Below are 24,795 nucleotides of genomic sequence, written 5' to 3'. Positions count from 1 at the left end.
CTCAGTTTCCCTATGGGATTCACTCGTGGAGTTGGTGACAGTGTTAGGGGCAGAACCCTCACTAGGGTGGGTTGAAAATTTGCATCAAAACTTTTTCCATGAAAAATTGGGCTTTTAACTAGACTTGTTTTTGTTGTTGTCATGAAAAGTGCCTTGCTTCCAGTGGTAATTTTTGTTTTTTTCATTGAAAAATGTGAACGCACAAAACCAGAAATACGTCAGTGGGAAATCTAAATATTTTGGCTGAAAATCTAAACATTTTGCTGCTGTGGTACCTCACGGGAGTTGTTATTTGGGTGCGTCATGCTCCCATTCTCCGCTCAGAGCTGGGTTCCCCAGTTGGACTTCATCTCCCATCATGCTCTGCAGCCATACCACTCCCATGATGCCTTGCTTCATCCAAAGGGAGCATCATGGGAGATGTAGTCTGACCAAGGAAGCTTGACCTTTAGCGGCAAATGGGAGCTTTTGCCAGTTGTCCTTAGGGGGCAGCCATGTAGAGTGACGGGAGGGATTCATCCCCAAAAAGTGAATAGTGTGGGGACGAATGGAAGGGAACCAGGGTGGGGATGAGGACAGAATTGAGACATATATCGGCCCCACCCTGCATTGGGGTCCTGCCCCTTTGGAGTGGCGAGGCGTTTTCTGTCCCCTGTCCGGACAGCAGGAGGGAATGGCAGGGAAATTGGCCTTCCACAGAGTGACCCCTCACTCCTGACCCCCCGAGAATGAGGGGGGCAGGCCTGATGCACTCCTTCCCTCCTGCCCCACTGAGAGCCCCTTGCTGAGGTGGGTTTAGCAGGGCCCAGAGCAGAGAGGCTTGGAGCCGAGGTGCTATTGAGAGGAATGGGGGGCAGCTCTGCCCCTCTCTGAGCAAAGGCCGTAGGCTCTCGGCACGCTCAGGCAGGGATCTCTGTGTTGGCTGCCTTTGGGGTAGCTCCACCTCTGAGCAAAGCCCCGGAGAGCTGGGACCGGGATGTGGCACTCGTGGGAGGAGAGGGGTGTATGTGTGTGTGTGGGGGGGGGAATGGACCAACCTCTCGTCGCTCTCTGTCTCCTGACCCCAGTGTGTCCCTGTGGCGAGGGAATCGCGTGCACCGCCGGCGGGGAGTGCTGCCACCCCGAGTGCCTGGGAGGCTGCAGCCGGCCGTGGGACAGCCGGTCCTGCGTGGCCTGCCGCCGCTTCTACTTCAACGGGCACTGCCTGCCCTCCTGCCCGGCCCGCACCTACCGCTACGAGAGCTGGCGCTGCGTGACGGCCGAGTACTGCGCCAGCCTGCGCAAGGTGTCCGAGAACCCCCGCGAGGCCTCCGAGTTCGTCATCCACAAGGAGGGGTGCCTGTCCGAGTGCCCCTCGGGGTACACCCGCAACGACAGCAGGTGAGCGGCTCTTCCTGGCGGCTGAGGCTCAGCCATGGCCCCTTGCCCCGCATTCCACCCCCTATGCAGTGACCCCCTGCCCCCGCAGTGAACCCCTGCGTCCAGCCTGCCCCCCCAGTGACCCGCCACATCACACCTGCCCCCCAGTGACCCCCCCACATCCCACCTGCCCCCACAGTGACCCCCCCACATCCCACCTTTCCCACAGTGACCCTGCATCCCGCCTGCCCCCGCAGTGACCCCCCACATCCCACCTGCCCCCACAGTGACCCCCCCATCCCACCTGCCCCCACAGTGACCCCCCCCACATCCCACCTTTCCCACAGTGACCCTGCATTCCGCCTGCCCCCGCAGTGACCCCCCACATCCCACCTGCCCCCACAGTGACCCCCCCACATCCCACCTTTCCCACAGTGACCCTGCATTCTGCCTGCCCCCGCAGTGACCCCCCACATCCCACCTGCCCCCACAGTGACCCCCCCATCCCACCTGCCCCCACAGTGACCCCCCCACATCCCACCTTTCCCACAGTGACCCTGCATTCCGCCTGCCCCCGCAGTGACCCCCCACATCCCACCTGCCCCCACAGTGACCCCCCACATCCCACCTTTCCCACAGTGACCCTGCATTCCGCCTGCCCCCGCAGTGACCCCCCACATCCCAGCTGCCCCCCAGTGACCCCCCCACATCCCACCTTTCCCACAGTGACCCCCCACATCCCACCTTTCCCACAGTGACCCTGCATCCCGCCTGCCCCCGCAGTGACCCCCCACATCCCACCTGCCCCCACAGTGACCCCCCATCCCACCTGCCCCCACAGTGACCCCCCCCACATCCCACCTTTCCCACAGTGACCCTGCATTCCGCCTGCCCCCGCAGTGACCCCCCACATCCCACCTGCCCCCACAGTGACCCCCCCATCCCACCTGCCCCCACAGTGACCCCCCCACATCCCACCTTTCCCACAGTAACCCTGCATCCCGCCTGCCCCCGCAGTGACCCCCCACATCCCAGCTGCCCCCCAGTGACCCCCCACATCCCACCTGTCCCCCAGTGACCCCCACATCTCACCTGCCCCTGCAGTGACCCTGGCATCCCACCTGTCCCCACAATGACCCTCCCACATCCCGCCTGCCCCCGCAATTACCCCCCATCCCGCCTGCCCCTGCAGTGACCCCCCCCCCCATATGGAATTGCCCAGCTCGGGGTACCCAGAGCACCGGGGTGGTAACAAATTTGCACCTGCCTCTCTCCCTCCTCCCCAGCATCTTCTGCCACAAGTGCGAGGGGCTGTGCCCCAAGGAGTGCAAAGTGGGCACCAAGACCATCGACTCGACCCGCGCGGCGCAGGAGCTGGCTGGCTGCACCTACGTCGAGGGCAACCTGATCATTAACATCCGCAGGGGCTGTGAGTGTCGTGAGACAGGCCAGCCCCCCGGGCAAACACCCCCCGCTCTTCCTCAGACCTCCCTTCCTCCCGCTGGGTGAGCTCCCGGCCCTGAGACACACCAGCGGGGCTTCCGCATCTATCCCGCTGTTCCGTAGCCAGCCTGCTGGGTCTCCACTTGTGGGGTAGCTGCGCGGCTCAGGGGTGACCGGGCAGGGTCTGCAGGACCCGTCCCCTTTAGCTGACACCCGTGGGTGACATGTGTTGGCTGGGCGCCAGCCCACTTCCCATCACATCCCGCCAGGAAAGGCTCCTCTGCCCGCTGGCTGCAGCCTCAGCAGTGAGGCCAAGGTGCAGGGTCTGGGTTGGGAGCAGAACCCAGCAGCCACCAGCTCTAGACACCGACGCATGCGCCCTCCTTTGCAGTCGTACGAACGGACCGGCCCTGGTAACGGGGGTAGCACGAGCTGGTTCGTGCGCGGCCCTCCCTGAGTGCAGGGGTGCTGCTAGGGGCGCTGACGTGCCCCGAGGGGCATGGATATCCGTGGGAGTTCTGATGGGATCCCCAGAGTGCAGCCTGGAACTGTGAGAACCACCGTGCTCCCGCGTCTCTCCAGCCGGGGCTCTCTCTCCCATGGCTAGTGATAAACAGCAAACCCCTCCAGGCACGGTGATTACTCAGCATGGCCGCATGGGGCACCCCACTTCCCGCTAGACTGCACGCATGATTCCAGCACCCCCCAGTCACCCAGAGAAAGGCTCCCGCCAAACCCCCGCAACTCCCACCCTCGGACCGCAGGAATGGACCGGCTCAGGACGAGCAGCACACGGTTTATTCCTGGGCTCACCGCTTCATCCGTGGAAAATGGGGGTACGCACCAGCCTTTGTAAACCTGAGCAGGATTGCCAAACACGTCAGGCAGACTCACGGGTAAAGATCAGCCGTAAACCCAAGGTAGGGACAACAAAAGGTGGAATTTAAGTGATTAGCAGTGATGGGCAAAACGTCGGAGAGTTACCAAAAGATAAGAAAATTTCTCAATCCTATTAGATCGGGGTGGGCAAAATATGGCCCACGGGCCGGCCCCGGCCCACTGGTGCCAAGTCATTTGACCCAGCCTCGCTTATCTCCACCCCGGGTCAACTGAGACCCAGGGGATGGGGGGAGTGTGCAAAGTTATTCGCTGTTCAAAGCAGCTGGCGACTCCTTCCCCCTGCCAGGGGCATGTGGTGCCTAGACAGAACCACCAGCCATTTTGAACAGCAAACGACTTCACACACTCTCCTGCCCCCGGGTCTCAATTGGCCTGGGGGCGCGGGAGCGTGCAAAGTCTCCTTCTCCCTCGAGGGTGCACAGTGCCTAGAGGGAACCAGCCCTTCCACCTAAGGCCCCGCCCTTTCCGGAGGTGGAGCCGGTAGGGTTGCCAGGTGTCCGGTTTTTGCCGGGACTGTCCATTATTCTGATCCCTTGTCCGGTAAAAAAACCCAGAAAATACTTGTTTGCCTCAGATGGAAGCCTGGCGGGGACAATTTTCCCCTGCTGCATCTGGTGGGGATGGGGGCGTGAGGAGCGTGGGGCTATTTAAAGGCACAGTGCTTTTTTTTTTTTCTTTACAACTTTAGTCTCCCCCCTTTTTTTTCTCAAAAGAATTTTTTCCTGGTTGTTTTTTGGGGGGAGGAAGGGGCGGTATTTTTTGTTAAACCATCTGGCAACCCTAGGAGCCGGCCCACAACCACTACTCACAATTAATGAAGTGGCTCCCCTCCAAAAATTATTGCCCTCCTCTGTAGTAGATGCAGCAGCTTTTCTCACCTACCGGCTACTGCAGTTCATGGGCTCACAAGTTTCACCCTTGAAACCTGGGCCAGCCTCCTCTTTTGGAATCTTAACTCTTCTGAATGTCCTTGTTGCTTGCAACCTAGGAGGGAGGGAGGAGAAAAAGGCCAAGCTTGGGGCCTGATTTATACCCTTAGTCTATGTGCTTGGAGAGCACCATGTCTGGGGGCATTGATGAATCCCCGGGCAAGGTTGAGCAATTCCTTAAGTGTGGCCTCGTGTGGGTGGGTCACTGAATTATCACTCTTGTGCTGGACAATGGCTTTTGAGGGTCATTGAACACCCGCCCTGTTGGTTGCTTTCCTTGATGTTTGTCTCAGGGGAGTGAACATCTGGCCGGTTCCCCAGCTCACAGTGTGTTTTATTGGCAACCCTCTGGGTATCTCTAAACTACATCCCTCTGTTGAAAGAGGGATGTAAATTAGGCAAATCGAAAGTGCAAATGAAGTGGGGATTTATTTCATTTTTTCAGGAGTACCGGATCTTTCGAAAATGTTTTTTTTTCCAAAAGAACCGCATCTAGACGGCGCTTTCATTTTTGAAAAACCCTTTTTCAAAAGAGTGCTCAGACACCATTATGCAAATGGAGCGTGGGATATTTAAATCCCCACTTCATTTGCACTTTCAGTCTTCCTAATTTACATCTCTCTTTTCGAAAGAGGGATGTAGTCTAGACATAGCGTCCAACGCGATCTCAGAACTTCCCGTGCACTAGAAATATGCCCGTTGAGACAGGACAGTGACTTTCAGCAAATCATATCCTTCCCCCGATACCTTGCATAGTGTGCTTCATGTACAAGATTACAATGCTATACACATGAGGAACATGGGGATTGCAGGGCGCTTTCCCAGAGATAGAATGTCACAAGAAGCACCCAGGTTTCTGTGCACATCCCATTCAGCCCCCCAGCCTCTCCACCTGGCGTTTCACATGGGGACTCGCCTGGGCGGCCGTGCGTTAGGAGCTCTCTTTCCCTGTCCCCTTCCAGACAACCTGGCCTCGGAGCTGCAAAGCAGCTTAGGACTCATTGAGACCATCACGGGCTTCCTGAAGATCAAGCACTCCTTCGCCCTCGTCTCCTTGTCCTTCTTCAAGAACCTCAAGCTCATCCGGGGAGACTCCATGGTGGACGGGTGAGAAGCCCAGGGAGAGGGTGCCTGGAGCCAAGGGGTAGCTGCTGCTCCACTCTTGATCCCTTCAGTCACTCACCTCCTTAACACTGGTCAGCACATGGTAGAGTGATCTGGATTCCCCTGCCAGCTGGCCTTCTGATGGCTCTCATTCTGGCATTAGTCCAGCTGCGTCTCCATCTGTGGAGAAGTGGCCCCTTCCTCTGGCATGGCAGAGGGTAGGAGATATCATGTCTGGGGAACAGCTGCCCAGGGCAATAGATCCCTTGTTTGGAAAACACAGCTTGCATCCTCATCCAGCATGGAGAAAGAGAGATCTGGGTGCGCACATGGGAGAGACCTCGGCATGGGGGCGTGGGGATCTGTGTCGTGCGTTCATGTGCTTCCGTGTAAGGAGGCTGCCACATTCGTGCACACACGACCGCACCTTCGTGTGTGCATGTGTCTGGGTTAAGGGTGCACCTCTAGGTCTGGGGGCTGAAGCTTGGCAGAGACCCGGGTGTGTGTGCTGTCTGTGTGCTTCAGTGGGCTATGAATGCACCTCTGGGGGTGTTTGTGTGCCTCTGTTATGTGTGTGTGCATGAGCGAGAGCAAGAGTCGTGTGTTTGTTTGGCAGTGTGTGCACACTCTTAGGTGTCTGTGTGCGCATCTGTCTTGTGTCGGTGTGAGCGAGCAGGGTGTGTGTTTGGGCACATGTGCACACGTCTCTCTGTGCGTGTGTGTACCTGTCTCGTGTGGGTGTGTTTAGGCATGTGTGCACGTGTGTGTGTGTGTGCATTTGTCTCATGGGTGTGTGAGACATCAGTGCGTGGTCAGGCATGTGTGTACACTCCTAGAGGCGGAATTTGTGCCTCTGTCTCACAGAGGGGTGTGTGTGTCTGGGCGTGCGTGCACACTTGTGTGTGCGAGAGCCTGTCTTGTGTGCCTGTGAAAGCGCGGTGTGTGCGTTTGGGCCTGCCCATGGTGGTGGGTTTGCGTGAACCCCCTGGTTTGCCGCATCAGTCCTCGCCGTGTGATTCCAGCCGCCTCTCCCTCCGCCCACAGGAATTACACCCTCTACGTCCTGGACAACCAGAATTTGCAGCAGCTCTGGGACTGGGGCCACCACACGCTCTCCATCCCCGTGGGGAAGGTGTATTTCGCCTTCAACCCCAAGCTCTGCCTCTCCGAGATCTACCGCATGGAGGAGGTGACGGGCACCAAGGGCCGGCAGAACAAGGCGGAGATCAACCCCCGCACGAACGGGGACAGGGCCTCCTGTGAGTGCCGGGCGCCCAGCTGGGACCTCGGAACCACCCTGCAGCCTGGGGAGTGGGGAAGCCCCACAGCATCCAGTGGGGTGGGTGCTGAGAGCCCCATGCTGCTTTTGGGAGCCACCCTGCAGCCCCTGTCAGGGCGGGATGGACTCCAAGAACAGCTCCCTCTCCAGCCATTGGTTGGTGAGCCTGAGCCGCACACTCCTGGGTGACATGAGTTGGGTGGGTCTCAGCATTCCCCAGCTCCTTTCTCCTTGGAGGTCTGTACAGAGAGGCCAAGCATGGGGAAGTGGGCTGTGAGCCCCACGCTACCTCCCTCCGCTTAGCAGGAGGCAGCCTGGACTGTGCTGGCCAGGGGTCACCTTCCCCACACTGCAAGTCTCCGGCAGCACCAGGCCTCTGCAGGCCCCCGCCCCTCTGGGGACCCCCAGATTCCAGCCTGGATGCTCCCAGATTTCCCAGAACACGCCCCTCCCTCCCCAGTATTCCTCAAACCACAGCTCCACTTCACCTGCAGCACTCAGCTTTGTTTCTAGTACAAACATTTCGCAGAGAATTGTGAGGCCAGGAGGAGCCAGCAGCAGGGCCAGAAACCAAATTGCAACATGCTGTCCAGAGCCCACTCTTCATTAACAAGCCAGCGCCTTGCCCTGTGAAGGTCAGGCCTCGCTGGCATTCCCTGTAAGCTGAGCGTTTGGGCGGCCGCCCAGGAGAGATTCAGGTGCCATCCAGTTGTTATCAGGGTGCCCACAGCTGGCAGCAGGTGTTTCTATTGGTGGTGCACATGCTTTGGTGCATAGAAGAAAATTTATTCCACACATGGATGAAAAAACTTAAGAGGGAACACTGGCCCTCACTCCTACGTCTCGCCAGCATCTCCCAGACGGTCTTGGCCACCGTCAGCTTGTTTTCTAGCAGAAGGGTGCAGGGTATGTCTCTGTACCGATATGTTCCCTGCTCTAGCTGCTGGCTCACGCTGCCCATGGGCACCCACTCAGTACCGTACGGCACTCAAGTCATGCTTAGCCCTCGCCAGCCGGGTAAACGTCGTCTGCCTGAAAGAAACTGGGTCATCATTGCCTTCTGGTGACCAGCCCCCCATCTCAGACCTTACGAATATGGTGGTGCACATGGGCCGTCCGTTTGTCCTGCTGGGGTTGTGATGAGCAGCGTGGCACAAAGGTTCAGTACAGATTGTTGGTGCGTTAGAAGGAATGAGATGCCCCCCGGGGGGTCCTTGTACCCCACAGGCAGCCTGTTGGCCTGGAGGCTGGGTTTCCAGGTGGGGGGCTGCATGTGTGCGGTGGTTGGAGGGGAAAGGCCTGTTCCAAGGGGGAGCCTTTCCCACCGCTGCGCTGGGCTTTGGAGCAGACCTGCGTGGGGGTTTTCCCTGTGAGGGGCCGCACAAAACTGTTAGGAAACTCTCCCTGGGTCTCACACCCCGTAGTCCCTCACTCCCTAGACTCCACTTGTACAGCCTCCCCTCCACAGCCGTCCCCTCTAGCCCATTCCACATGGCCCCCCCAAATTCCCCACAGGCCCCATTCCAACACCATCCCTCAAATTCCCATGCAAGCCCCGCTCTACAGAGCTCTGCAAACTCCTCCCATGCCTCATTCCCTGCAGCCCCCCAAACTATCCCGGACCCATGTCCCACAACCCCCAAGTTCCCTTCAGGCCCTGTTCCCCACAGCCCCTCTGTCAGAGCTCTCCCCTTTGGCTCATTCCGCACAGCCCCTCCCCCCCCGAGCTCCACAGTGACCCGCTCCACACAGCCCCCCAAATTTCCCTCAAGCCCACTCCCCACAGCTCCCCCAAGCTCCCTTCAGGCCCTGTTCCCCACAGCCTCCCAAATTCCCCTCAAGCCCATTCCCCACAGCCCCCACAAACTCCCCACAGCCCCTTCCCAGAGCTCTTCCCACAGCCCCCACCCCAAACACCTCTCAGGCCCCATTTCCCACAGCTCCCCGCTCATAGCTTTCCCCTTAGGCCTGTTTCCGCAGCCCCCTCAAACTGCCCTTAGGTACCGTTCCCCTAAGGCTCTGTTCCCCACAGCCTCCCCTGAGCTCTCCTCAGATCCCTGTTGCCCAGCCTCCATGCGTGACCCGCAGCCCCCCGCGTTCCCCAGAGTCCCCACTTCCTGCAGCCCTCCCCATGCGCTCCGCTTCCATCGCAGGCAAGACCCAGACGCTGCGCTTCGTCTCCAACATCACTGAGTCCGACCGCATCTTCCTGAAGTGGGAACGCTACCGGCCCCCGGAATACCGTGACCTGCTCAGCTTCATCGTCTACTACAAGGAATCGTAAGTGCCTCCCACGCTGCCCAGCTCCTGGTTGCGCTGCGCCCACTCAGTGCATGCCACCTTGCCCCCTCCCATGGCTGGAACCCAGGAGGGTAACAACCTACTACTGCCGCCTGTGAGCAATGTAACTCCTTCGGCCTGAATGATGCGGTGCTAGTGGCTCCGATCCTGCCGAGGACCCGGGCCAGGGGCTGAAGCGTTGGCAGGCTCAGCTCTTCCATGGCATCCCCTAGGATTTTGGGGTGGATGGGGGAACAGCTGCTTGCTTGGGCTATGCTGCTGACCTTCTGGCTGGGCAAATTGGAGCCTTGCTTTGCATGTTCCGGGCTGGGAAGCAGGGTTAGTTCAGCCCACAGGGGAACAGAGTTCTGGTCTGGGGTGATCTATTCCACTGCCCTCCCTGCTCCTTTGTGTGCAGCATTGCTGTGGGGCTGCGCAACAGCTGCTGTGATCCACCCCAGAGGTGGCTGCATTTCAGTGGCTGAGGAAGTAATTCCTGCCAGGGGCCTCGACAGCCTGCAGCATTAGGAGACCTGGCTCCGCTCCACCCATCCCATGTATAACCGCACCCTGAGTCCTTTCGTGCTTTGGGAACGTCCCTACATGTTGGGGCACTCAGACGACAAGCGTGAGGGAAAGAGGCTGGGTTTGTAGATGCTCCGGATGGCCTGTGCACTGACCCCTGGCGGGGGGCGTATCTTCCGGGCCAGGCCCTTCCAGAACGTGACCGAGTATGTGGGGCAGGATGCCTGTGGGGCCAATAGCTGGAACGTGGTGGATGTGGAACTGCCGCTGAACAACGACCAAGAGCCGGGGGTGGCGCTGCTGAACCTCAAGCCCTGGACCCAATACGCCATCTTCGTCCGCGCCATCACCCTGACCACCGCCGAGGAGGGGCGCAACTACGGTGCGCAGAGCGAGGTGGTGTACATCCGCACCATGCCGGCAGGTAGGAGGGTGGCCACGGGGAGGGGGCCCCTGGGAGGGGAGAATAGCCTACTACTGCTACCAGCTATCAGCGGCTCCCTTAGTTCTACGGGGGGAGGCCTGTGCTTGGGGCTGATAATGCTGGATTTGAATCCCCCTGACTAGCGTGAAAAGCAACTAGAGCACTTTACAAACATTGCCTGCCCGACCTTAAAGGGGGCTTATTTTGGAAGGGACCTGCTCTGTGAGGGCCGACAGAGGCTTCTTCCCCTGGGATGGGAGTTCTGGACGGAACCTGCCTGGCAGGATCCAGCCCAGAAGTGGGCAATCATTTTTGCAGGGGGCCCACTTCATGAATTTTGATAGGCAGTCGTGGGCTGGCTCCACCCCTGGAAGGGGCGGGGCCTCAAATGGAAGGGGCGGGGCCTCAGGCAGAAGGGGCAGTTCCCTCTTTGTGCCACGCCCCCTGGCAGGGGGAGGAGACTTCACACACTCCTCTGCCCCCAGACCTATCGGGACCTGGAAGGGGCGGGGCCTCAAGTGGAAGGGGCGGGGCCTCAGGCAGAAGGGGCAGTTCCCTCTTGGTGCCACGCCCCCTGGCAGGGGGAGGAGACTTCACACACTCCTCTGCCCCCAGACCCATCGGGACCTGGAAGTGGGGGAGGGCCCAAAGTCATTCGCTGTTTAAAACAGTTGGTCTCTCCCTCTAGGCCAGTGTGTTTGAAAACCAGTGTGCGAGGAGAACAGCAGAGTTCAAAATGGCCGCCCTTAAAGGGGCAGGCAACCTTTTTTTTTTTCTTCCCCTTCAATAACTGTGAGGCCCTGGCAAGGGGAGGGAACTGCCAGCTGCTTTGAACAGCAAATGACTTCGCGCACTCCCCCGCCCCCAGGTCTTAATAAGGTCCAGGGGCGGGGGAGTGGTAGGGCATGATCAAATGGCTTAGTGGGCCAGATCTGGCTCCCAAGCTGGATCATGCCCACTCCTGACCCAGCCCCTTAGGCAGAGGTCAATGCAGATGGTGCCACGACTGACGAGGGGGCAAAGTGGGATGCAGGGGGGATGCAGGGAGCATCAGAGTTGGGGTGACGTGGAGAGGGAGCAGGGGGCGCTCCAGGCCTGGCTCTCTGGGGCTTAACGTCACTGTGCCGGTGTCCAGCCCCCACGGTGCCCCGGGACGTCCTCTCCATGTCCAACTCCTCCTCCCACATCATCGTGCGCTGGAAGCCGCCCAGCCAACGCAACGGGAACATCACCTACTACCTGGTGCTGTGGCAGCAGCTGGCGGAGGACATGGAGCTCTACGTGAATGACTATTGCCACAAAGGTGAGGCCTGGGGGCGAGGGCCTGACGCCGGGGTGAGGGGCTAGGCAAGGGCAGCGACGGGGGAGGGGTGCGGAGCGAGCACAGAGCTTAGCTTTGGGGCTCCATGGGCCCCTCAGAACCTCCCACGGCTCAGCCCTGCTCGTCCCACGGGGTCCATCCACAGAAGGGTTGGCTGGATCAGGACCCAGGGCAGAGGAAGAGGGGGTGGGGTGGGCTTCAGTCTCCCCTCTGGGGGAGGGAGAGCTGGGAAGGTGTCCCTGGGGATGCAGCACCAGGCAGCGCCCCGCCCCCCGGCTCCTGGCCCCACTCTCTCACTGCCCACGCCCCCAGGCCTCAAGCTGCCCACCAGCAGCGCGGACACCCGCTTCAACGTGGATGACAGCGGGGGCCCCGAGCCGGAGCCGGACTTGGAAGAGCGGTGCTGCCCATGCCAGCAGGACGGCGGGCAGCTGCACATGGAGGGCGAGGCCGTCTCCTTCCAGAAGAAGTTTGAGAACTTCCTCCACAATTCCATCATCATCCCAAGGTACCAGGGCAGGGCTCAGTTGGGAGAGGGGATTCTAGAGGGTGGAGCTTAGGGGATTCCAGAAGGCGGGGCTTAATTGGGAGAAGAGGAAATTCACTCTCCATTCCTGCAGTGCCATCTTTATAGCCACCTACGAGGGGGCAGGGAGATTCTTTTCCCAGCCTCTCAGCTCCATCACCATCATCTCCACATCCATTGGGGGTAAGGCTTAGCCAGGTTTCAGAACAAGGGGGGTTGCATCATCTCCATGGCCTGGTGGCAGGGGGCTTAGTAGGGGATGGGGGATTCCCACCCAACCTTGCTGGGAAAGACAAAGACAGGAAGGGAGGTATGGGCTAGTGATTAGAGCAGGGGGTTTTGTGGGACGATCCTGTCCCTGGGGGCAGAATGGTGGGTGATTCCAGCATTCGGGACCCCTGGGTTCTCTGCCTTGCTCTGGGAAGGAGTGCCAGCCAGCGACTGGAGCAGGGGTCCTCAGAGCCAGAACTCCTGGGTTCTAGCCGGCCTATAGCTCCTATAGTTTGCTTCTCTATGCCTCAGTTTCCCATGTATAAACTGTGGATGGTAGTGGACAGGACAGGGTGCCTTGGGATGCGGTTCAGCTACTGTTTGCAAAGGGCTTTGCCAGTCTCTTTGCCAATGCTGGCCTCGGGGTGGGGTTTGCGGCAAAATCTCGGGTAAGTCTGACTTGTGTGTTACGAGCAATTTTGCTCCCCTCTGATGGTTGGGTCTAGGGCTCTGGCTGGCAGAGAGAGTCACTCCTTTGCCGGCGGGCTCCCTGCCATCCCTGACCCTGCCGTTCGGCACTGTCCGCGTGACTCCGCTAACTAGTCCCTTCTCTTTTGTGTCTTTCCAGACCTCCCTGGAAGGTGACATCTGTCAAAAAGAACCCGCAGAGGTAAGTGAAGCTCAAAACAACCTTGACACACACCGAGTAGGGTTAAAACAGCTGGAGAGGGAACCCAGGAGTTCTGGCTCCCAGCTCCAACCATTAGACCCCTGTCCCCTTCTACGGCTGCAAACAGAGCCCAGGAGTCCTGGCTCCCAGTCCCCCCCTCAGCTTTAACCACTAGACCCCTCTCCCCTTCCAGGGCTGGGACTAGAACCCAGGAGTCCTGACTCCCAGTTCCCCCAGCTTTCACCACTAGACCTCTCTCCCCTTCTAAGTCTGGGACTAGAACCCTGGAGTCCTGATTTCCCGTCCCCCAGCTTTAACCACTAGACCCCTCTCCCCTTCTAGGGCTGGGACTTGAACCCAGGAGTCATGACTCCGAGTCCCCCCCAACTCTAACCACTAGACCCCTCTTCCCTTCTACAGCTGGGAATAGAGCCCAGGAGTCCTGTCTCCCAGCCCACCCCCGAGCTTTAACCACTAGACTCCACTCCCCATTTCTCTCCTGTAGGTCTCCGAAGAGGCGCAGGGATATCTTGGCGGTGACCAGCTCCGGCCACCCCCTCCTCAATGCCTCCTCTCTGGAGCCCCCAGGGAACTCGGCTCCCCATAACCGCACGGGCGCCGCCCCCAAAGCCCAGACGGATTTCCGGATCTTTGAGGACAAGGTGGTGCGGGACCGGGCGGTCATCTCCCAGCTGCGCCACTTCACAGAGTACCGCATCGACATCCACGCCTGCAACCACGCGGCCCACACCGTGGGCTGCAGCGCCGCCACCTACGTCTTCGCCCGGACCATGCCCGAGCGTACGTACTGGCCCGGCGGGGCGGGGGGAACAACACCAGGGAACCGTCCATTTGGGGCTTGCAGGGGGCTCAGGCAGGGCTAGTCACAGCTCATTCCCCTCTCTGGACACCTGCTTCACATCGGGGCTTTCAGGACCCCACACGTGCAATGAGTTTCCCGGGCTCAGCCTAGGGTGCTGGGGGATCGCAGTTCAGGTGCCTCTGCCTGATTCCAGGTGTGGCCCCGGGGGAGCAGGAGGAGGCTGTGGGTCGGGTTTGAAGGGCCCTGACAGAACGTGTGGATCTAGGTTTAGCTGGTCCTGCCACAGAACAGGGGGCTGGCCGTGGTGCCCTTCCCAGGGTCCCTTCCAGCCTGGGATGTCGGTGATGCTCTGGGGGTCCCAGGGCAGGGATGGCAGGGGGCGCTGTCGGTCCGATAGCAGGGCATGGAGTAGCAAGTTTCCTGCATTTCAGCCTCTGCTCCCCACCTGCTGGGGTTACTGGGAAGTCTCTGCTTTTCTCTTCCTTGTCCTGGAAGTGACGTGGGGGGGCCTAGGGCTGAGACCCCCCCACTCCGCACACTGCTGCATGCTCAGGGAAGCTCCCGGCCTCTCCTGCTTTGCCCCTCCAGTGGAAGCGGATAACATCCCCGGCAACGTCACCTGGGAGCCGGCCAGCAAGAACAGTGTCCGGCTGCACTGGGAGGAACCCAGGAACCCCAATGGGCTGATCCTCAAGTACGAGATCAAGTACAGCCGGGAGCACGAGGTGACCAAGACCTGTTCCCCCTGCCCCACAAGCCTGCGTGGCCCGTGGCACCTGCCTGCTCTGCCCCACCCACCCCATCCCTCATGCCTCTTCCACTGTCTGCCCCACTGATGGGTGCTGCTGCTGCATGTAGTCAGCTCTGAGGGTCCCCGGTTTGAGCCCCGGGGCTGGGCAAGATGGCAGCTGCTGCCCCATTGCAACCCAGCCATGGCTGGTTTCCAGCCTGTTCCCTCACCAGCAGCTACGTCGCTGCTGGGTGTCTCCAAAGCTCGGAGGCCAGTGCGGGCTCAGGGCGCCTGCCCTTGCAGGGCAACTCTGTAGTCCAGCATGGGCTCCTGCTTCAGGCTCCAGCGTGGCCTCTCTGGGGCAGAGACCCATGTCGCTCTCCTACGAGGGGCAGTTCTGGGCTGCAGGGTCCCCTGTCTCCCCTGCAAGAGAGAGGGCCTCTCCTCACCACCCCTGGGGGCCAGCATCCTCATTACACCACAGCCTTTCTGAGGCATGGACCCCTCGGGGAGGTGTGACAGAGCAAAGATCCCAGCCTTGTGCCAATGAGATCCCCCCCTTCTCTGAGGGGGGGGGGGGCTGTGGGCCCCAGTGGAGTGACAGACTCAGGAGTACAGAGCCACTTGCCTTGTTAATCCCAGGCGCGCCTCAAATATTGAACCCCTGCGTGGGTGCAGGGCACCTGGGTTCTTTCCAGGTTCTGCGTGTGTCAGCCCCTCACCCACCCCTGTGCTTTTCCGTCTCCTCCCACCTGGTTTCTCTCTAGCCTTTGAGCTGTGGGAGGCAGGCCCTGGCTTGCATAGGGTGTTGGAGCATCCCAGCCAGTCCTGGCTCTCGATGCTACCGTAATGCACCCAAAAACGATCCCCGGGCAATTCCGCACGGAGGCCGGCCCTGAGTCTGCAGGAACATCTGTGTCTCTTTCTCTCCCTGCCCCAGGAGGTCACCACAGTGGTGTGTGTCTCTCGCCACCGCTATGCCAAATACAGGGGCGTCCACCTCACCCTCCTGCAGCCGGGGAATTACTCCGCCAAGGTACGGGCCACCTCGCTGTCCGGGAACGGGTCTTGGACGGGACTCATCAAGTTTTACATCCTTGGCCCGGGTATGTATCTGGGGCAGGCAGACTGCAATTCCCGGCCCCAGGGCAGAACCGTGAATGGCCCCCCCCCCTCACACTCACACACACCAGTCATTCCGGCACAGACGTGCTCTGCCTGACATTTGGGCAGCGTTCCACATGCCTGCCTGGTAGAGTTGCCAGCTGTCTAATCGCATAAACCCGAAGACCATTGCCGCCCTGCCCTGCCCCTTTCCTGAGGCCCCGCCCCTTCCCAGAGGCCCCGCCCCTTTCCTGGGACCCCCACCCCTGCCCCACCCCTTTCCTAGGGCCACACTCTGCCCCGCCCCTATCCTGGGACCACGCCTCTGTCCCACCTATTTCTTGAGGCCTTGCCTCCTGCTGTCTCCATCCTTCTCCCTCTGTTGCTCGCTCTTTCCCACCCTCGCTCACTGCCTCCAGATTGGGGCACAGAGGGTTGGATGCAGAAAGGGACGAGGGGTGCAGATTCTAGGTAGGCGTTTGGATGAGGGAGGGGGTAGGGGCTCTAGGAGGGAGGGTGTTTGGGTGTGGGCTGTGGGCTGGGACAGAGATTGGGGGGCAGGGGCAGGAGGGGTGGAGAGTGTAGGCTCTGGGACAGAGTTTGGGGGTGGGCTCTGGGCAGGGGGTTTGGGTGTGGGAGGGGGTGAGGGAGTGGTACTTACCTTGAAAGCGACCGGCACTCCCCTCTAGTGGTGGCGCCTAGGCAGGGGAGGCCAAGGGGGTCGCCATGCATCGCTGCCCCCAGGCTCAGCCCCTGCAGCTCCCATTGGCTGCAGTTCCCAGCCAATGGGAGCTGTGGAATTGGCTCTCAGGGTGGGGGCAGTGCGAGGAGACGCTCCCCCCGCCAGGGGCTTCAGGGACGTGCTGGCTGCTTCTGCAAATGGTGAGGAGCGAGGGCAGGCAGAGAGCCTGCCTTAGCCCTGCAGGCCCCTGGGCCCTTTCAAATTGCTCGGGCCCCTGGGAAATTGCTCACTGAACACCCCCCCCCACCATTGGTGGGCCTGATCGGGGTGTTGTAGTTCCAGCTCTCCCCAGCAGGGGGGCTAGCTGGGGCGGGAGCTCCTAGTGGGGCCCATCAGAGAGTGGAACTGGGGGGCGGAGGGGAAATTGCTGGCTACTCCTTTCCCTAGACAGCTGCCCTAGGGACTCGGTGGATCCCAGATCCTGCCCTGTGGAAGGATCCCTCAGGAAACCAAAGCCCCCTGCACAGGGCCTTCATGGCACTTCCGGCTCCTTGCTTTGCTTCTCAGTCCCCATGGCAGGCTCCTGGCAGCAGCTGGATTGCAAGATCCAGACTTTATGTCTCCAGGGGCCCTTTCCATCACACGCTCCATGCATCCTGCTTCATGGGGCTGTCCATAAATTACGTCACACATTAGGGAGTGGGTAGGTCCTTCATTTGGCATGTTTGTTTCAGTCTTACAAGGAATCCCAACAAATGTGTTATGTATTTTACAGGCAGCCCCTAACGTACCCCTGCTTTCCACACTCTCCCCTCAGCAGGACTGCCCCACGTGGGCTACCACCAGGGATGGCACCCACAACCTTCAGGACTGATGCGCGGAACTCTGCTGCCTCAGCTAAAGGAGTAGCTCCCCTAGCGGGCAGCTGTAGTAGGCTGTTTTCCTCTATCAGGACCAGCCACTGAACTCCATTAAGCTGGCAGCAGTAGTAGGCTGCAGTTCTTTATATGGACCAGCCATTTAACTCCGTTAGCTGCTGTAGTAGGTGGTTATCCCTTATATGGACCAGCCTTTTAACTCCATTAGCTGCTGTAGTGGGTGGTTATCCTTTATATGGACCAGCCATTTAACTCCATTAGCGGCTGTAGTAGGTGGTTATCCCTTATATGGACCAGCCATTTAACTCCATTGGCAGCTGTCGTAGGTGGTTATCCCTTATATGGACCAGCCATTTAACTCCATTAGCAGCTGTCGTAGGTGGTTATCCTTTATATGGACCAGCCATTTAACTCCATTAGCAGCTGTCGTAGGTGGTTATCCTTTATATGGACCAGCCATTTAACTCCATTAGCTGCTGTCGTAGGTGGTTATCCTTTATATGGACCAGCCATTTAACTCCATTGGCAGCTGTCGTAGGTGGTTATCCTTTATATGGACCAGCCATTTAACTCCATTGGCAGCTGTCGTAGGTGGTTATCCCTTATATGGACCAGCCATTTAACTCCATTAGCTGCTGTAGTGGGTGGTTATCCTTTATATGGACCAGCCATTTAACTCCATTGGCAGCTGTCGTAGGTGGTTATCCCTTATATGGACCAGCCATTTAACTCCACTGGCAGCTGTCGTAGGTGGTTATCCTCTCTGGAGAGCATCCACTGGGGTAGGAGAAGGGCCCAGCAGGGCCATGCTCTCTGTCCCCGAGTCCTAGGAGAGGGGGTGGCTCTCCTGGTAGCATCTCAGGAATGGGCTTGTTTATTCCCCTCCCCATGCAGCTGAGGAGGAGTCGGGCAGCTTCTACGTGCTGCTGACCATCATGCCCATTGCCCTCATGGTGCTGATCGCCGGCCTGGTCGTCTTCATCTTCTTCTACAATAAGCGAAGGTAGGTAACGCCGCTCGGAGCGGGGGAAAGCCGGGAGTGCGGGAGCCATTAGCTCTGGGCTTGGAGCCATAGTCACTTCTGGGACCTGGCTGTTGAGTCCTTTCCACTTCCCAGTGTCTAAGCCGGGGAGAGGAGCAGCACAAAGGAGCCGGAACCCAGATGGGAGAGATCCCCACCCCCCCGCCCTGTCATTCCACCCAGCACAGGGAGGATGTGGTGGGAAGGGGCTGTTCCCCAGCAGTGGGACATTTAGGGCAGACCCAGCTCAGAATTCATGCGGCACAAAGCCACTTCTGTTTCCTTCCCCTGCTGGGCAGAGCCTCCACATGGGGGCCCCCTGCAAGACCGGGCCTCTCTTTCTCCAGTATGGCGAGAACTTGCTGGCATTTTTGCACAGCTGCCTGTGGCGAGGGGTCCTGAGCTATTTACAGGCAGATGTTCCAGTCCCCAAATGAAATTAACGGCAGGTTTTAACCAAGCAAAAGGAACTCCCTTTTTCTTCATCCAACCTGTGGAACTCCTTGCTAGAGGATGTTGTGAAGACCAGGACTTTAACAGGGTTCAAAAAGCGCTAGATAAAGTCACAGAGGACAGATCCATCAATGGCTATTAGCCAGGATGGGCAGGGAAGGTGTCCCGAGCCTCTGTTTGTCAGAATAGGTGACAGGGAGGGATCAGCTGGTGATTCCGTCAGAGGCTGGAAATGGATCACTGGATGATTCCCTGCTCTGTTCATTCCCTGTGAAGCCCCTGGCATTGGCCACTGTCAGAAGACAGGACACTGGGACACTGGGCTAGATGAACCTTTGGTCTGACCCAGCCTGGCTGTTCAGATAGAATACAGGGAGAGCATATGGGACCCCCCCCCCCCACACCCTCTTCATCCACCTACCCAAGTTTAGGACTGGACACCCTTTGATTCCAGGTTCCCAGTGTTTACCCTATGGTCATGTCTAGGGCTAGGGTGCCATGCCTGGAAACAGACTGTGTTCTGTGCTTCCGAGCGTGCCAGAACTCAGCCAGACCAGCCGTGTATCTAGTAACTCAGTCTGGTATGTTGTGTATATTCACTAATCAGTTACAACGGCTCTTTCCAGGTGAGGTCAAATTTCCTTAAAAGCCACGTTCTTTGCGGGGAGGATGATGGGAATTGAGGCGGGCTGGGAGACGGAGGCACCAGGATTAAAGGATTTCCTTTGCAATCGTTGGCTTGCCCTTCCCCGATTTCCCCGCCTGTCCTCTGCAGAGGTGACCAGCCCCGATTCCCCGTGTCCGAACCTCCCCTGCGCCCGGAGCCTGGGAGTACGTGACAGTATCTCTCAGATCCCAGCCCAGATAGGGTGCCGCCTCCCTCCGTTTTATTTGCCTGGCCTAGTCCGAACAGGAAAACACCAGCTGTGAGCCTTAGATCTTGTCAGTTTTCAGAAAATAACCACCCCGCAGTCAGAAGAACCCTTAGCCATCCAGACCCGGCTGGCACGGCCCCTGCCGTGGCTGGTAGGAGTGGACAGCAGTCTGGCTTGAATAGGCCAGGCTGCTCCAGGCTTGTGCTGCAGACCGGAGCTATCTCGGAGTGCGACGGGGAGAACTGAAATCCAGGCGTGCATTTGATAGTCCTGGATCTCCAGGTAGCTCGCAGGGGCCAGATCCCTCCTGTCTTGGGTCCTGATTCTTAACTCCACAAAGGCCCCATGGTACGTCGCAGCGTAAAAGGGGTGTCAAGAGTCACTGCCTCCTGCCCCCCGAGCCCTGTGTGCTCCCAAAACGGGGCATGCAGGGGCCAGGGTGCCAATGGGAATTGGAGGCATGTGGAGGGGGTTTGGATTTTCACTGTTCTCATTTTCCCCCTGTAGCTGCAACTTCCCCTTGTGAACGTTCAGGAGCATTTTTTAAACGGCTCCCAAGTTCATTCCTGCTGGAACACAGGCTTGGCGCTAGGTGGGGTTCCTTGCCTCCCGAACGGGGCTTTCTGGTGGTCTGGAAGGGCACCGTGCCTTTGGGCAGCCATTGCACCAGGGCAGCTCCTTAGGACAATGGTTTTCACCCTTTTTTTCTCATGATCCCGTTGAAGAAAATCATTGGTGCTGCAACTCAGCAGAATGTGATTGGAGTGCAGGCTCCGGGTGGGGGCTGAGGATGGGACCTTTGGGCTGTAGGAGGGGCCTCTGGCTTCGGGGAGGTCAGGGCTGGCTGTCAGCGATGCAGTGCGGGGGCTAAAGCAGCTTCCTGCCTCTCCTGGCATCACAGACCATGCTGCCCCCAGAAGCAGCCAGCGGAGCTAGTGCTCAGGGCAGGGACAGTGCACGGAGCCCTTTGTGCTTCCCCTCCCTCCTCCGTCACCTAGGAGCCGGGCCTGCTACCGGCCACTTCTGGGGTGCAGCACAGTCTGCGGTGCCCGGACAGGCAGGGAGCTGCCTGAACACCCCCACTGCTCACCTGATCCCCCTGCAGCAACGAGACCCAGCGCCCGACATTCCACCCCCCAGCCCTGGGGCACCGCCCCTAGTTTGAAAACCACAGGCTTGGGATGTGATAGGTCGTTACGCCACTGCTGTCTGGAGTAAACGACCGTGCGCGGCGTGGGGCTACGGAGAGGCAGCCCCTTGTGCACATCCACTAAGAGCAAGGCGCTCCAGAATGGCTCCCCCTGGTCCATCCTCGAGGGAGTTAGGCTGTGGAGGAGTTATGGCAGGCGCCGGCTAGCGGAATTTTCCACGCACTTGCTGTCCTGGCTGGACCTTGTGAAAGTGAGGCACTGATTTCTGTCCTGCTTTCCTCCCATCATCATAGGAACAATGACGGGTACCCCAGCGGCACTCTGTATGCCTCAGTCAATCCGGAATACTTCAGCACCTCGGACAGTAAGTACGGCCCTCTCTGGAGAGGGGCAGGGACAAGTTGGGCAGCTTCCAAGAAACAACTTCCCATTGCTGTGTCAAGGGGCCACTCGGGGATATTGCCACTTTATAGGTGGGGGAAACTGAGGCACAGAGCGGGGAATGGTCACGCCGGCAGTTTGTGTCAGTGCTGTCCACTTGTGCTTGAACCACTTGACCTTTCGGCCTTGCTCCCTCTCTCAGTGCAAGATAGGGGTCTGTGAAATCCACTCGGGCTGCTTCTCTGGCCCTGGTCCTACACTTGCTTGCATCCTTGGAGTGGCTGTAATGAGCCTGCTTCATTTTAGTGGCTGCGGTGGATGGCCAGGATCCAGCTGTCAGTAAGGCAGTCCCACAGTGGGTCACATGCCGGGGTTGATTTGCATGCGTTTAGCTCTTCAAAGCACCAGCCATCGGTCCCATCTCAGTGTCACCTAAAGGGTTAATTCCATCCCTGCACCCTTTAGCTTAGCCCCTGAAGTGAAACTCCAATCCTGTGGGCCCCAGCCCGGATGGAACCTGCAGCACTAACAGCTTGAGCTAAAGGAGCAGCTTCCTCAGCTGGTAGTAGTAGTAGACTTTAATTTGCTTTTATGGCTCAGCCACTAGAGGGAACCACAAAGCACCCTGTAGTAGCTTTGACATAAACCTGGCTTGTCTCTTCCTTGTCAGTGTACATACCGGATGAATGGGAGGTGTCACGGGACAAGATCACAGTGACCCGGGAGTTGGGGCAGGGGTCTTTCGGGATGGTCTATGAAGGGATCGCCCAGGACATCGAGAAAGAGGGCGAAGAGACGAAAGTGGCCTTGAAGACATTCAATGAACTGGCCACCATGAGGGAGCGGATTGAATTCCTGAACGAGGCCTCGGTCATGAAGGCGTTTAAGTGTCACCATGTGGTACGTGTGGGTCTGGTGGGGAGAAGACGGTGGAGGGTGGGGCAGGAGGGAGGATGGATTCTAACAAAGGCTGGTCATGATGAAGTCTCAGACCAAGACTGGATGCCTTTCGACAGGGTATCTTCTCTCAAGCTCAACCACAAGCACAACTATGTAGATGTTCTCTGGATACTAGATCAGATTAGAATCATCTCTTCTAGCTTTGGGCTCTATTAATTAGAAATATTGTGACCATTCTTAGACCTTTTCCCCTGCTGGTTGGGGTTGTCTTTCTTTCATCAAAATGTAACAGTTGGAACCTTTGAAGAAATTGTGACCGGCTCCTTGAAAACCAGGGGCATTCCCTAAAATGTTGTCTTATATTTTCCTCCTCTGAATTCACATTTCCCACGTGTTTCCATGAAATCTGAAAAATGTGGAGCAGCTCCTGTTTTAACTGAATGCAAGAGCTGGTTGAGAAACATTTTTCCCCGCGTGCAAAATGTCGACTCAATGAAACCGTTTCAGTAGAAGATTGTATTTTCTTTCTTGTGGGTTTCCATCAAAAAGCCAAAACCTGAAGGTTACGTCTACATGTGCATTGCTGCGCAAGAAGATATGCAAATGAGGCATGGCGATGAATATCGCCATGCCTCATTTGCATACCTAATGAGCCGCCAATTTTGCAGAAGGGGCTTTTGTGCAAGAAGGAGTTTATTTTCAGGAAGAACATCTCCTGCACAAGAGGGGGGTTTTACACAAGAAAGAGCACTGTGGACAGCTCCTTCTTGCACAAAAGCCCCTTCTGCAAAAATGGCAGCTCATTAGGTATTCATCGCCGCTCCTCATTTGCATACCTAATGAGCTGCCATTTTTGCAGCACAGGCTTTTGCTCCTTCTTGCCCAAAAAAACCCCTCTTGTGCAGGTTCGTTCTGCCGCTTATTTACGGAAGAACGGCTCTGCGCAAAAGCCCGTGCCGCAAACTGGCGGCTCATTAGGTATGTAAATAAGGCACGGCGATATTCATCGTTGCACCTCATTTGCATATCTTCTTGCACAACAATGCACAGTGTAGACATAGACGAAGAATTTCAGCTGAAAACCGGAAGGTTAATGATAGTCAAGATTTTTTTTGTAATGAAAACCTGAAAAAATGAATTGAACGTAGACCTTTTTCCTGCAGAAATTTCTATTTAAACAAAAAAGTCATTTTCTCTTGCATATGGAATACTTTCAACCAACCCTCCATTCCCTTTTAACCTCCCTCCACCACACTCCCAGGCAATCGCCGTCACTTTCGCTATGGCAAAATGCAGGACAATGTAGCACTTTACAGACTAACAAGATGGTTTATTAGATGATGAGCTTTCGTGGGCCAGACCCACTTCCTCAGATCAAATAGTGGAAGAAAATATGGGAGCTTTACTTGAGCTAAAGTTGTTTGGTTTGGCCAAGGGGCCAGCACGGATATATCAGGCCAGACCATTTAGGCTACATCTAGAGTACAGCATATAGACTACAGCCAGTACTTTCGAAAAAGCAAGCCACTTTTTCGAAAGAGAGCACCCAGGCAGTCTGGATGCTCTCTTTCGAAAAAGCACAGTTCGCGTTCCATAACGCCTTTTCTCGAAAGAGCACTTTCGAAAAAAGGCATTATTCCTCGTCAAACGAGGCTTTCCGCGATTGAAAAAAGGGCCGCGTTCTTTCGATGTTCTTTCAAAAAAAGGGCCACGTTCTTTCGATTTTCTTTCCAAAAAAAGGGCCACGTTCTTTCGATTTTTTTAAAAAAAAGGGCCACGTTCTTTCGATTTTCTTTCCAAAAAAAGGGCCACGTTCTTTCGATTTTCTTTCCAAAAAAAGGGCCACGTTCTTTCGATTTTCTTTCCAAAAAAAGGGCCACGTTCTTTCGATGTTCTTTCCAAAAAAAGGGCCACGTTCTTTCGATGTTCTTTTACAAAAAGGGCCGCGTTCTTTCGATTTTCTTTCGAAAGAACGCGGCGGCAGTCTAGATGCAGGGGAAGTATTTTTGACAAAAGGCCACTTGGTTCGAAAAAACCCTGTAGTCTAGACACACCCTTAGATTGCTAACCTGACCTTTGTCCTTGTGGAACAAACCAGCCAATCAGGGTCCTGTCTCACAAGAGAGGCTGATGGTCTATCCAATCAGGTATCCAGCCCTACCAAACAGGGGGTTGGTTTGTCCAATTGGGGATACTGCCCCACAGAACAGCTCAATGGCTCATCCAATCAGGGACCTGCTCCACAAGACAGGGCAATGGTCTATCCATTTGGGGATGCTGCCCCACAGAACAGCCTGATAGTTTATCCAGTCAGGAGCCTGCCCCACAAGACAGGGCAATGGTCTATATCCGATCACGTATCCAGCCCCACAGAACAGCCAGATGGTTAGTCCAATCAGGGGCCATGCTCTATCCTGGCCGCTGCTGTGAGAGAACAGACTCTTGTCCCATCGAGTTGGATATCAGGTCAGCTGCTGAATGGGACCAGGGCAGGGCTCTGGCTAGCACCAGACCCTGCCTCCTGCCCAGACTGGTGGCCCCTCGTGTCTGGTGGCCCTTCCTCCTCCTCGGCCCCTTCTGGATCAGTCCCCACCGGCCTATGGACTTTGGAGCTGCTCTTCTAACTGGGGCCCCTCGCTCCTGTCTCTCCCTGGCTGTAGGTCCGTCTCCTCGGCGTGGTGTCCCAGGGCCAGCCGGCCCTGGTCATTATGGAGCTGATGACCCGAGGGGACTTGAAGAGTTACCTCCGCTCTCTCCGACCGGACGCAGAGGTGGGTGGCTCGTGGGCCGGGCCTCGTGCTGCTCTGCTCCCCGGGGCGGCAGGAGA

The 24,795-nt window shown here is 57.6% G+C and overlaps 1 protein-coding gene across 1 annotated transcript in view; it reads left to right on the top strand.

The window, feature by feature from the left end:
• The window catches only part of INSRR (insulin receptor related receptor), a 55,389-nt gene that overhangs the window by 23,138 nt on the left and 7,456 nt on the right, over positions 1-24,795 (top strand). Inside the window, exons 3-18 of the mRNA XM_075908289.2 lie at positions 1,068-1,380; positions 2,646-2,788; positions 5,594-5,738; positions 6,780-6,994; positions 9,168-9,294; positions 10,005-10,243; positions 11,379-11,546; positions 11,877-12,072; positions 12,929-12,970; positions 13,476-13,771; positions 14,382-14,518; positions 15,464-15,629; positions 18,082-18,190; positions 20,981-21,051; positions 21,739-21,968; positions 24,629-24,739. Of these exons, the coding sequence (XP_075764404.2) occupies positions 1,068-1,380; positions 2,646-2,788; positions 5,594-5,738; positions 6,780-6,994; positions 9,168-9,294; positions 10,005-10,243; positions 11,379-11,546; positions 11,877-12,072; positions 12,929-12,970; positions 13,476-13,771; positions 14,382-14,518; positions 15,464-15,629; positions 18,082-18,190; positions 20,981-21,051; positions 21,739-21,968; positions 24,629-24,739 (2,708 nt within the window). The remainder of the gene's footprint in view (positions 1-1,067; positions 1,381-2,645; positions 2,789-5,593; positions 5,739-6,779; positions 6,995-9,167; positions 9,295-10,004; positions 10,244-11,378; positions 11,547-11,876; positions 12,073-12,928; positions 12,971-13,475; positions 13,772-14,381; positions 14,519-15,463; positions 15,630-18,081; positions 18,191-20,980; positions 21,052-21,738; positions 21,969-24,628; positions 24,740-24,795) is intronic.

Source organism: Pelodiscus sinensis, chromosome 22 (assembly GCF_052426305.1).
Source record: "Pelodiscus sinensis isolate ZL-2025 chromosome 22, ASM5242630v1, whole genome shotgun sequence".
In the NCBI taxonomy this organism is placed as follows: Eukaryota; Metazoa; Chordata; order Testudines; family Trionychidae; genus Pelodiscus; species Pelodiscus sinensis.
This window is presented reverse-complemented; position numbering and strand designations above follow the sequence as displayed.